The 13,976-nt window shown below is 37.4% G+C and overlaps 1 protein-coding gene across 1 annotated transcript in view; it reads left to right on the top strand.

Moving 5' to 3' along the window:
- Positions 1 to 13,976, top strand: part of MED13L (mediator complex subunit 13L) — a 206,540-nt gene that overhangs the window by 157,764 nt on the left and 34,800 nt on the right. The window contains exons 10-15 of the mRNA XM_052798138.1: positions 2,072 to 2,800; positions 4,076 to 4,298; positions 5,299 to 5,404; positions 5,832 to 5,956; positions 7,360 to 7,459; positions 11,048 to 11,268. Coding sequence (XP_052654098.1) covers positions 2,072 to 2,800; positions 4,076 to 4,298; positions 5,299 to 5,404; positions 5,832 to 5,956; positions 7,360 to 7,459; positions 11,048 to 11,268 — 1,504 coding nt within the window. The remainder of the gene's footprint in view (positions 1 to 2,071; positions 2,801 to 4,075; positions 4,299 to 5,298; positions 5,405 to 5,831; positions 5,957 to 7,359; positions 7,460 to 11,047; positions 11,269 to 13,976) is intronic.

Here is a 13,976-nt window from a genome sequence, read left to right as displayed (position 1 = left end):
AATTGAACGAAGAGAGATTGTGTCCTTGTACCTTTTGTGTTTGACTTCTCATGAAGCCAGTTGTTTGTTGTGTATTTAGAAGAAGAGATAAAGGGATTGTGCATCATACGGAGGGCAGAGTGTTCAACCTGGAGACCCTGTGCTGTATCCGAAGTGAAAGTGTTGCTCTTCTGCAGCCTTGCTCTTTACCCCTGGTTATATGTTGCTTGTATGTATACACTCAAGAGTGCGGAACAGATAAATGTTTTGTCAGGATGCCAAATGTTACCTATGGAAAGCTGAGGTCCAGCTTCGCCTGGAAAGCATGGGGAATCAATAGTGGACAATGGAAGCCTGATTCTATGGATAGGTTCAGCTGCATTTGCAATTTCACACTGTCTCTTAATACCTCCAGTGATAACTACCTCATGCTGGAGTTAGTAAACACAGCAACTGGGAAATTAAAACATTATCCTTAAAATGAAGGTGGTACCCGATTTCAAACAGCAATAAAAATTTTCTGTACAGCTGCAGAAACTGGACAGCTACTGTCCTATAGATATTGTTTTAGTCATTACTGTGCCATTATATGTATTGTATAAATGAGAGTACAAATGTCAAGATATGATCTTAAATATGGAGTCTTACAGGGTTGTCTGGTACTCAGCATCACATCTTCAACACACAATGTCTAGAATAATTTTCTGCGGTCAGTTAAAATATGGCGAATGATGGAGAATTAAGTCAATGAAATGTTACAAGAACATGCTTAAGGCAAATCTTCAGTTACTAGGGCATTAGCTCCATCCACATTGTGGAGCTAAAGACCATCTGCTACAGCAGAGAATTCGCAACGTGTCCTGATAACAGCAAAGCCCACAAAGAAAGCCAGGACAATACCACACGATATGGATGGTTACAGGAAAAAGATGTAGCAAGTACAAGAAGTTGTATTTGTACCATTTGACAGCCGCTGTGTACTATAAAACTTGGATGTTTTCATAGCTAAGTCATAAAAGCAGAATTGGTTTTCTTCAATCTAGTAGTCCACTTTACTTGCGATAATGTAGTTTATCTTTGTGAGTAAAAACCATATCATATGTTTTGTGAAATGTTTTGTTGCTGTCCTAGATATTTTTGTTTATAAACAAAAACAGGGATGGAGTGATTTATTTTGAAATGGTATTTAACTTTAAACAGGTATAAATATTAAGCACAATACATCTTTCAATTTCTGCTTAGCTTAAAAACCCAAACAACTAAACAAAAAACCCCAAACACAAAAAAGGCCAATAAAAATATGGACAGAGTGAGATGTCCCTGTTGTAACATCCTTGGGGACCATCAGCTATTCGATGAAAATACCGAAATACTGAAATTCAGTCCTGTGCTTCCCAGTCTTAAAGATACTTGAGACAAATTGAAAAAAGCCGTATTAAAATATGAAGCCAGTAATAAGTTTGTATGTTACTGCATTTTTTGGTTTGAATATTTTAAAATATTTATTCATGCTTTCTTCATCAGTTGGTAGTTTCTTTTTTCATTTTGGTTTGGTTTGGTTTTGGACTAGAGTTGTAGTTATTTTTCCTTACCTGATATAGAGGGGGAAACTGCCATGAAAGCATCCTGCCATGTATTGCGCCTGTGAACATAACTAAAACAATTTCGATCTGTATCTTTTGTAACAGATGCTCAAGAGCGTGCAAGAGTAGTGGTGTAGTTCCACAGCAGTCATTTTATTTGAAAGGCTATCTTTCTTTAGGGTAATGAAAGCAACAGTAGCTTGGATTTTTTTGTTATATTACCTTTCATCTGAGCCGTACTAAGCTTTTATAAACATTAAATCTTGCCTTTGAATGCTATTTTCTGGAGACTGTCATTTTCCATTTTATAGGTCAGAGAAACGGCAGCCAAGTTGGCTTGAACAACATGGTTCAGATCATGTGACCATTCCAGAATCTGTTAAAAGATCAGGAATAGACATAAGATTTCTCAGTGCTGTTCTTTGGTTGGTTGTGGGGTGGGGTTTTTTCCCATTAGATCAGATAACAGTATAAACTATGCAGTGACTTGTTTCTGCCTCTGCTTTCAGGCACAAGGTTTTCAAACAGCGTTGTGCCGCTGGCTCCAGCCGTCCCCCAACGATAAATCAGCCAGGATTCAGTGTGGGAACATCATCTTCTTCATCATTGCCACCTCCCACCTCTTCAAAGCACAAAACAACAGAGAGACAGGAAAAAGGAGATAAACTGCAAAAAAGGCCTATGATGCCATTTCACCATCGGCCCTCTGTGACTGAAGAGCTATGCATGGAGCAGGACACATCAGGGCAGAAACTGGGATTAGCAGGAATGGAGCCCTCTTTAGAAGTTCCTAATTCCAGAAAATATGAGAAGCCGCTATCTATACCTGCTAGAAATCCAAGCAAGCAAATTAATATGAATCCTATGGATTCACCCCATTCCCCTACTTCCCCTCTGCCTCCCACACTTAGCCCCCAGCCAAGAGGTCAGGAAGCAGAGAACCTGGACCCACCTTCCGTACCTGTAAACCCAGCACTCTATGGCAGTGGGCTGGAGCTTCAGCCGTTGCCCAGCTTAGATGATAGGACAGTCCTTGTTGGACAGAGGTTACCTCTGATGGCAGAGGTCAGCGAGACAGCATTATACTGTGGGATAATTCAGAACAATGAGTCACTAGATATGTGGAGGACCTATAGTGTCCCATCAAGTGACGATCCAGAGTTCAGGCCACCAGATCTTCCGTGTGAGAGATACGATGCCAAGATGGAAATAAACTCAGACAGCACTGCACTGAAACGGTAAGAGGGTGAATGGATCTGAGTGGTGGTTTTATTAAATTATAAGCACGACCAAACTGTGTTTTCAGTTGAAACTGAAACAAGCAGAAGGCTTCACTGTAACATCAAAGATGATGTATGCTGGAGATAAGGTTAAATACTTAAACAGAAATGTGCTATTGTATGTAGTATGTCTTATTTTTGTCATATCTGGCTTTCTGTTGGACACTGTAAGAACTGATTAATATTTTTGTAACCTGTATGACAGTAATTTGAGCAAATGTAGGAGTTTTATTAAGCTTATGTCTTTTGATCATATAAAAAAAGAAAATCTGTGTTTAGTTATGCAACCTTCCATCTACATAAATGCTTGGTTTTGAGTGAAATTCTGTTTATGGCACTGTAGAGGCACTTCAGTGTGGTTTGTCCAATTGTGTGGGTTTAATAAATTGCACTGTACCATGCTTTCTGTAAGTAGTAGCTGATACTATATTACAGAATAATACTGCTGTTTTGTAAACCCACTGTTGGATCTTTGAAATTGACAGAAACTTTCCTATTAATTTCAGTCTCTGAAGGATTGAAACTGAAAACCCTAACAGTCTCTCTGGTCTGTACACAGAAAAGAGCAAATGCTAATCTCTTGTAAATTGTTACTTTAGAAAAACTACAGTTAATGTACAGTGTTTTCCTCCATGAAGAACATGAACTACCTAAATTTTAAGGAATTTTTAGCTGTCTCTTTCTCTTTTTATTTTTTTAAACATGGATTTTCTTTTATGCAAAGATATTTATTTATTTATTTTTAACTTTAGCGTGAGAATTTGAATTAATTTTATGACGGCCTAAAAATTACTTTTGCATTTTAACAATGCATAGAAAAAATGTACCAAAGAGAGTAGTTAATGAAAATGTGTAAGCTGAAACTAATTGAGGAAGAATTTTTGAGTTATGACAACATTGGGTTTGGTAATTACAATGGAGTTTGCTAGGCTGAAAAGGTTATGTGTACTTCAAAGTATTTTGATTTATATAGTCACAAGATTAATTCTTTTTTTCATTGTCCCAAAGTAGTTCTTAATACAGTAAGATGTTTAATACTAAATGTAGGCAAATGCATCCTTTATTTGAGGGAAAAAAAGTATTTCTACTAGATCAAGGAGGATGGAGTGAGACATGGGCTGTATTTGTGTGTGACAGCTACAGATCTCAAGAGCTGTTATTTTTCTTTGCTGTAAAAGGTATGTTTGTTTTGTTTCATGATGGCTTTGTTTGCTTGTTTATTTTTACTTTCAGGCTCTTAGCACAACCTAATAAACGGTTTAAAATTTTGGAAGAGCAGAAACCAGTGCAGGCACTGAACTATCTTGACCCCTTGCCTCTACTACAACAACCTGGAGAAGGCTTGGGAGACGCTAGTGACCCTTACACTTTTGAAGATGGTGATATAAAGTACAGCTTCACTGGCAATAAAAAATGCAAACTTGGGGCTGAGAAAGATCCTTTGAAAAAGAACAAGGTAACATGTAAATCCAGAGTCTTTATCATTAATGTTCTTATTGGACTTATAGTACTGTAGCACAGTATTTGCTCTACAGCTCTCAGGAAGACACAAGCCTGTTCCACAAATCAAAATCAGAGAGATTATGTATTTATTTCCTCCACTGGCTCACAGGAAAAAACTGCATTTCAGTATGGTATTTTTGAACTGGTATTTGTTGCCATCCCTCTGAACCTGTTTGTATATGAAAACACTGCTGTTGCAAGGAATACTTCCTGTTTACATATATTCAGCTTGACCAGCAGCAGGTTCCAGATTTAAGCTAAGAAATGAAATATTTTGATCCTTATATTCACTTGTAGAGATGAAAGAATTTGCTGGGCTTTTTTTTTTTTTTCTTGCTTGCTTCAGCTTGACATATCACCTCATTGCAAAGCTCAGATCTCTCCAGCCCAAGTTTATTTTTCTTCCCTTGAGCAAAATTAGTGTAGCCTTCTGCTGAGAGGATTTGTGGCAGGGACACTAATATTGGTTTGAACATTTCCTTAGAGGTGTTCTTCCATATGTGAAAGAAAACAATTTGATCACTATTCTTTGGTCATCACCTTCCCTGTATGCATGATAATTCTTACGTATCTTACCCATTATGGAGCTGTTTCATTGTCTGGCTACTCACTCATTTGTTCTTGTGCGGGTAGCCACCATGCTTAAAATTCTAGATGATGTGTTTTCTGGAGAAATTGAGGTGGCTAATTATCTGTACTGGCTATCAAAGTGAAGTGATGTATATGGAATCCTTTGTAAGTCATACACAATATTACTTGATGTTTTTCCTGATATGTATTTCCTGATATGCAGATAAACAGCAGACAACTGTGTTCTTTTCCTTTCTTAAATTTTTTTTTGCTTCTCAAAGGATTTAATCCAGAGCCCTGAGTTTGGCTTGACATAGGAAAACAGTTGTTCTTACATAGCTTAAATTAATATTCATTAAAAACTCCTGGATTTTTTTGTATAGTCAGAAGATGGAATTGGTACCAAGGAAATCCCCACAACAGGTCATTCTACACCAGTTCCTGATGGAAAAGATGCCATGTCTATTTTCAGTTCTGCTCCTAAGACTGGTGAGTAAAAGCTCTTTAATTCACTCTGCAAAGCAGAAATACTCGAAGCTATGCAATAAAATCTGAAAGGAAAAATCACATACTGAACATTTTGCTGTAACATGAGAGCTATAGACAGCTGCCAAGATGGAAAAAACTTGATTCTGCTCGTACTTTTTATAATAAAACAACTTTTTTTTTTTTTTTTTTTTTTTTAATTAGAATATTCAAGTTGAGCAGTAGCTACCTTCATTCTTTCCCAATTGACCTTCGGTGCTTGCTTAAAACTGGACTGAAAGGCTATTTCTAGGCTACGTCATAGAAAAGGGGCCTCAGTGATTCTTGCTTGTCCCCTGTTTAGAGTGAGAAGTAAAATTGAAAAAAGGCTATTTTGGATTTCATAACTTTGCTCCCATTTTTCATGTGTTTTTCCCTTTCTTTTTGATAGATACCCGGCAAGACAATGCTGCAGGCCGAGTAGGCTCTGGTAGCCTCACACAGGTGACAGATCTGGCTCCATCACTTCATGATCTAGATAATATCTTTGATAATTCAGATGAAGATGAGCTTGGAGTAAGTCTTTGTAGGACTGAGCATTCTGTAGAGTTAAACCTTGGCCAAAAAAAAGGAGGAGGAGGATGGAATTCTAGTGGGGAGCGATTATCCCTAATAGATAGGAGAGAGAGTTTCCAGGTAGGCAGGCTTGGATTTTAACTAGGAAGAACTGCTAGCAAAGAGAGGTGTCCTTTCAGGAGATCCATCAAAGAGAGAAATCATCACTGTCTGTTATTCAGGAATATTAGGAGGTCATTTAGGTAACATCAAAGCTTGTGTTGTCTGACAGTTTTTCAGTTGTGAGGGGAACCTGTATACAATTAATTTGCTGACTCAGTCATTGCATAGACAGGCTATAAGACTACGTCCATAGGTAAAGCAGTGTAGTTGCTTTACAAATGCATTACATCGAGTTTTGTGTCCTTAGCTTTTGTCAGTATTTTGTGTGTGTTTGAGAGTTACGGAAAAGATCCTAGTTTCATTAACTGGTGATCTGTTCTTTTACCTTGTCTGAGAAGCTGCCCAAAGAAAAATAAATTCAACCTTGCTGAATTTCAGTAATTCTCTGTAAGCATGTTTCTTTCTATTTCTACAAGCAGTTTATTTCAGTGCAAAGTGGAATAGTTGCTGCATATTAGGAAAAACAAAAGGAAAAGCAGATGTACATCAATTACTAGGGAAAAAAATCAAGACACATGGAAAGGCAAACATTTGAATAATTACTATTTTTAAGCTTAATCTAATATAACCATACTGATACAGAAGGTGATCCTAAACTGACTGATAGTAGATAATAGCATTTAAAAGTCTAATGTCTGGTTCTCGGCAGTACTTTTCAAGTACACCAATTTATTTACCACTTCTCCCTGGTTTGTGGTTCCACACAAACTGCACTTAAGATGTCGCAGTTAATATGCAAATCTACTAGAGGACTGTTCTGTCAAAATAAAAAATTACCTTTTTCTGTGAAGTTGGCCTGGACAGACCTAATGTTCTTCCCATCTTAAACCTTGTATGTGTTGAGCTGTCCCTTGTAGTAGTCTGTTAGTGGCATTCTTACTCTCAGTGTCATATTCTCATGATTATCTTGGAGTAGTCCAAACATGGAAGCGAGTAGTCGCAATTAATTTCAAGCTCAGTGTTTGTGATAACATTTTCAATATAATTTGTGTGTATATAGATAGGGGCAGTGTATAGACAGGCAAATATTTCATAGACTTTGTTTTGTTTTGTTTTAGTGTTGAAAGAGAAGAAAAAGAAATCCAGATTCCTTGGTGGGGGGAGCAGATGGGAAAGTAAAAAAGTACACTTTTTCCTTTCTTGTGAAATCTCATTCAGACAGTTTTCAGAACTTTTAATAGCCTATGAATTCTAGTATTTTGTATATTTTTTAATATGGCATGTGATTGTTCTGCTTTTAGGCGGTATCACCAGCTCTCCGGTCATCAAAAATGCCTGCAGTAGGGTCTGAGGAACGCCCTGTAGGGAAGGATGGTAGAACAGCAGTACCTTACCCACCAAGTAAGTAGCAACAACCGATTGCCACTTTGTTGACAGTTAAAATCTCCTTATAGCTACCATACTGCCTTTTTGTAGGAGGCTTATAATGTCACTCTTTCAGAACTAAGAAGTAGTGTGCTTATTTTGTTCTGTAATTACCAGGTGACAATATTAAAAGAGGATAAACAGATTTTAGTGAAAACAGTGGATGGTAATACAGACATATGTTTTTAATGTGCCTACTGAGTTTTGAGATGCTCTTCTTCTGACATTATTGTCTTAGATTGGAACTGTGGGAGGGATTTGTTACAAATCTGCATTTAGAAGCTATCCCCTTTATTCTCAATTCAGTATTTAATCTCAGTTAGTCACTTAAACCATTACCATATCCCTCTTTAAGTATAAATAATTCTTCTTTTTAAAGAATTGTAAGAATTTAAAGCTGTGACTTACCAATTGGCCATTATGGTGCAACCTGTCTTGGAAGAAAACTGCATTCAGCATTCAACAAATTCACATTAAAATCACTTTCAGGGTTTAGTATAGATGTGGAAGTGCATGATTAAAATCGAAGAACTAGGTTCTAACTGAAGACCCATTGTAGACCTTTTACAGATGGTTATGGTAGAAGTGATGCTTGTGCAGGCACTGCACATGTACAAGGAAGGCTATAGGAGTGCAGGAAGGTAAGAAATTAAATTTAGTATGCTGAAAATGTATGAAACGCAGATTAAAACAAGAGGGCTTTTTTCTAAGGACAAAGCCAACAACTATTGGGAATGATAACTTCTGCTCTCTGAGATACATGGCCTTTCTTGCATTTCTTGTACCTGAAAGGAGGTTGTAGCGAGGTGGGTGTCGGTCTCTTTTCCCAAGTAACAAGTGATGGGACGAGAGGAAACAGCCTCAAGTTGCACCAGGAGAGGTTTAGATTGGATATTAGGAAAAATTTCTTCACCCAAAGGGTTGTCAAGCTTTGGAACAGGCTGCCCAGGGAAGTGGTTGAGTCACCATCCTTGGAGGTATTTAAAAGACATTTAGACGTGGTGCTTAGGGACATGGTTTAGTGGTGGATCTGGCAGTGTTAGGTTAATGGTTGGACTCGATGATCTTAAAGGTCTTTTCCAACCTAAATGATTCTGTGATTCTATGATTCTATTTATATAGGTGGCCTTTCTCTTGAGATGAGAGAGACATGTGTATATGTATGTGTGAGAGAGGAGGGTGAGTATTTTTGGTATAATACTAACCAATCAACTTATGAATTACAAATTACTTAGTGGTGAGGAGGAAGAATGTTTGATTTTTTTGTGGCCGCTATAAGCAGAAATCAAATCTCTCTGCAAATCATTCTTTAATGCCTTCTCATTAACTTCAGCTGGTAATGAGAACAAATTGAGGAGAAGAAAAAAAACAGTCTGAAGGAGATGAGTCAGAGTTTTATGGACCCATAAAAGCTGTGCTGATTTACTCAAATGTAGAAGTCTGAAGTATACAGAGATTGGATTTTGACAGGTTTAGCTGATCCATAGCTTTTTAAAATATGCAAAGCTTTTTCAAGCGTGACACACATGAAAATGAATAACGGTAGTTAGCCTGTTGCTGTAGGGTTGGGGGATTTTTTGTAATTAAACTTTTTTATGAATCTGCACTGCAGAATTTTGCTAGCTGGAGTGAGCTTGAGTGTGAGAATATGATGTACTATAGAGCTATATGAAACAAGTTAAGTAGATACACTCCACTTCTGTTTTGTAGCTGTACCCTTGACACCAGCTGTCGAGGTATAACAGTATCTGCAGGGAACTGAAATGCCTTCTACATCATAATAAAGTCCTACTGACCACTTTTCATTTTAACCTTCCTTCCTGTCCCCCTTTCTCCAATTTCTAAAGCACGCTTCTCTTTGTTGAAAAACAGAGGCAGTAGCTAATCTAGCTGGCATCCTGAAGCTTATATTTCATACTAGCATTGGGTGGAAAATAGTTTTTTCCATTTTACTGAACCTGTTTTCAACATTAATTTGTCCTGTATCAGGACAAGACTAAGGTCTTTTAAATTCAAAGACTGAGAAGGAGGGAAACCCAAAAAACCTGAGTGGGAATAATTCATAGCCCATTATTTACTCTACTGCTCCAGGTTGTGAAAGACTTTGGGTTCAGCTTGGACTGTTATTATCAACAGAACTCCATTTTTAGAGGACTTCACCTATTTGAGTTGTTTCACTTTGTCTAAAGAATTAAATAGACTGGCTGTCTCATCTCTGTGCACAAAAGAACAAAATTCAGGTTTTGGCTCTGTTAAGAGACATCTTGAGGTTGCAGCATCCTACAAAAACATACTGTTAGTGTATGTATTTGTATACTAGGTAGAATTTTAAGTCCATCACTTATTTCTGTCTTTTTCAATTAGATTTTGAGAGTAGTACTATGTTTCACCAGTTTGGATTTCCACAACGCAGTGTTTACCAGTCAGAAATCCATCTGTATTTATTGATGAATTTTCCCATAATCTTTAGGCTGCAGAAGTTATTGAATACAATTATGTCCTTGTGTCCTATCAACTTGGGTTGGATGTATGGATAGAAATGGAAATGGAATTGGGCATTTAGTCTGTCAGAAAAAGTGTTTAAGAAGAGACACCTATGGGAATTTACCCTTCTATAATTTGAGTATTTTAACAGTGAATTCACCAGAGTGACGGTTATGTCCGCAGAATATCTGTCCTAATTCAAGTCAGGAAAAGATAGCATATACCCTGAATTTTAAGCAAAGTAAATACGGAAGCTGGTAGCTGGAAGGAAAAAGAATTTAGCTGGGGAGAAAGTAGAAGACTCTTCTGATTTTTGTTTGATTCCATTACACTTTATAAAGCATTTCTGTTGGGGTTTTTTGTTTGTTTGTTTTGCTTAAAAAAGAAAAATATACTATGGATGATTACATTACGATCATTTACTGAGACATAATTTAGGGATTTTCCTGGCTTAATGTCTTGTGATGCAAAATTGTAATTTTGTGGCTTCCACTTTTGGAACCACTTTTGGATGCCTGGCAGTCTGATTCTTGAGCAAAATTGCCTATGTTTGTGTTAGCAACAGTAGCCTGTCTTCTCTTCAGGAGTTATGTCGCTATGGACCAAATGAGACTACAATGACTGTATGTCAGTGGAAAAATGCAGCTAAGTGCACGCTAATTCCAAAAGCATCCTATTTTAGGGCTTGGTATCAGCTCTAAAAAAGGGAAGAAACTGCTCCTTAGTAACAGTTGCTGGGGTGAACTTTGCATTAATGTCAATTAATCTCTTCTATTATGAGATTTTTTTTTTTGTTGCTGTTAAAATTTTACATAGAATTTGTGTATCTACCAGTTTGTTGTTTCTGCTGAATCATAAGCTTGCAAAGTATCCCTAGGAATTTTTGGAATTTATCCCTAGGAGTTAACTTTTCGTCTAGATTTATATTGGTGTCAGAACTCCAGTAAGTCTGTAGAACCCTTGCTAGGTTTTAACTCATGAAATAAGAGCTATTATTGAGTCGGTCACTTCCTGTTTTATTGGGTTTTCTTGAGAATTTGTATTTTAATGATTAACAGTGCATTATTTCATCATATTTAGCTGTGGCAGATCTCCAAAGGATGTTCCCAACACCACCTTCTTTAGAACAACACCCTGCCTTCTCCCCGGTAATGAGTTATAAAGATGGAATAAGTTCGGAGACTGTGACTACCTTGGGAATGATGGAAAGTCCTATGGTCAACATGGTTCCAACACAGCTTGCTGAGTTTAAAATGGAGGTGGAAGATGGACTAGGTAGCCCTAAACCTGAAGAAATTAAGGTATAGTGCCAAAGATGTGGTATTTTTATAATCTTGTCTGTGTATGTTTTGATTTTTATAAACAAGTCACATGTATTGTAGCGTGTGTAGCAGACTACTTTAACAAATGTGAACTGGATCCATAAAAAGTACATATCAGTCTTTAGTTGGAAAAAAAATTCTTCTCTAGTAAAAGAGCTTTTTAATTGTTTCCCTGACTTTAACTATAGGTATTTTTCTTCTCGTAATTTTATGTTTGTAATGTTTTCGGTTGTTCTCAGGAAAAAAACAATATTGTATGTGAAATGAGCCCTATGCCTAACAGAAAGAATGTACATATATGAAAAACCATCATACTTGTGACTAAGTAGCAGTTAAATGATTTATTTCTTCAGATAATTTTTCTGTAGCACCTTTTATGTATAGCCACTCCTTGCTGCCAGTCTCTGGGGATGCAGCTGGGATAAAATCATGCATGTAGAAAGGCTGCCTTTTTCTCTCTGAAATGTTGCCTTTTTTGGTTAGGGTTGAAAATCTCTGAGAAAGCCCAGGGGTTGAACTTGCTCTGTTTCTTCTTCAGCTGATGTTACTTCACAAGTTTTAAGGCCAGATGGGACCATTCTTATCTGACTTTCTGTATAACACAGGTCAGGTAATGTCACATAGTTACTCCTATATTGAGTCCTATAGTGTATCTGAGTAAAGAACTATTTTTAAATGGGGACTCTGCTGCTGGGTACTAGTACTCACCTCCCCGGCTTTACATATCAAGATGTATCCATTTTTCCATAGCATCACATGAAAGGACTTAACATAAGCACCTAGTGTACATTGATTTGTATTTCATTGTTCCATCTTTAGCACAGGTTAAGAGGTAAGATAAAATCATTCTGCCTGCTTGTGTGTATTCTGCATTACTTAACTTTTTGGGCCAATTTTTGTCACCTTTGTCAGGAGTTATCGTTATCATATTTCCATGCATATAGCCTGAGGTTTTTTTTTTTTATTTAAAAATGCACATTTCTATGTAGAAGTACACATCACCTTGTTCTGCAGCAAGCTCATTTGTACACAGGTAATAAAAAAGGAGATACACGCTATAACTCTGTCTTCCTGGTAGTCCCCAACCCTTGATTTTATAGCCTAATTCTTCTCCTTCGGGCCCACCCTGTCCCTAATCTGCCACAGCCTGTTCCTTCTATTTCAGCAGCCATTTCTCTCCCCAACACCACCTCCGTTCCTCTCATTTTGTGCTCCTGTGAATGTTGGAATTAACTGAAGGCTTATTTTTAAGCATCTGCATTGCTGAGAGCGCTATCCACAGAAAGATACAGCACTTGCAGTTGCATGGACAAGAAGTGGCTATATATCAATATGAGAATACCGATAGGTAAATTTATCTTAGTATAAATGATTTAGTCAGCTATGAATTAGTAAATTTTCCTGCATGGCAGTAATAGTATACCTTAGGCAGACTGAAACTGAAGCACAGGCAAGTCACAGGGTGACTTTCTCCATCAGAGCATTCGGTTTTGTCCCTGGGACAGGAGGAAGTCCCTCTCCCTGGGAGGGAGTGAGACAGCTTGTTGCATTCAGGGATTATGTCTCTGTGTTATGATAAAGTGTGTCTAGTCAGACCCAGGGGTTACCAACTCACAGGGCTGCAAATTAAGCCGACGCCTGTGAAGGGGCTGAGCTGGTAGAGAGCTTTTACAACAATTCTGTTGAGAAATAGAGACTTTGCAAAAGTGTAAGGGAGTTAGCGTGCCCCTCGTGAAGACAGTTAACCACCGGGAAAGCTAGGTTACGTAGCAAGTCTGCTTTGTTATTGCAAGCTCTCTCTTCTCCCTTGTATCCTCACTTCATAACCTGAAGGCACGATGAGAAAAGGCATCTTCTTAGAGGCTTTGCTGAAGTACAGCTGTCCATTTGCCTTGTATAGTTTGCATATATCAGTTTTTATACCATTATAGAAGTTTGAACTAAGTTTTTTATAAGGTTTGTAAGACTTTGCCTTGCCACGGACCTTGCTGGTTTTTTTCTTCTGTTTGTGCTGTAAACTATTTGCTTAAGACTAGGATAATTTGGGCCTGGAAAGAAAATCTGTATTGGAATTTGCTGAGCTGAAAGTTTTTGAGTGGGAACAGATTTTAGGGTGTCATTGATACTGAAGATATTTTAATCTCCCTCACAACCATTTTAGGAGTATTAAAATACATATTTTAATTCTGCCTGATAACATTTCCAACAGCACAGTTTACTTGCTTTTAAGTGTGTCACACCTGCTCATATACACCAGTGGGGGAAACAAGCACCTAAACCCATTGCTAATCATTTTGACAACATGTAAGTAGATTTCTTGTGCTGAACATTCAGCAGCTGAAGATAGTAATCCACGCATTTCTCATCTCTCAATGCTTTACAAGGTGCAAGGGAAAAAAATGCAAAGATCTAACGAGATGTTAAGTACTGAAATTCTGAGAGACTACTGTTACTATTTTAATAATGATTTTTACTTTGCAGTAGTGCCTCAAAAGGACTAGCTCTTTTCTTCTGAGAGAAACTTGGAATAGCTCTAGAAACTCTGGCTGAAGTTCTTGTCATCATTCTCTGCAAACAAACATGACAGTCAATGAAAGTCCAGTTTGACTGGACTTCATTTATATTTAATATTATGTTCACTGGATTGTTTATATATTTATATTTAATACTATATTTATATTATTTGG

This window comes from Harpia harpyja, chromosome 9, assembly GCF_026419915.1.
Source record: "Harpia harpyja isolate bHarHar1 chromosome 9, bHarHar1 primary haplotype, whole genome shotgun sequence".
In the NCBI taxonomy this organism is placed as follows: domain Eukaryota; kingdom Metazoa; phylum Chordata; class Aves; order Accipitriformes; family Accipitridae; genus Harpia; species Harpia harpyja.
The sequence above is the reverse complement of the archived record's forward strand: the minus strand, read 5'-3'. Positions and strand labels throughout refer to the sequence as shown.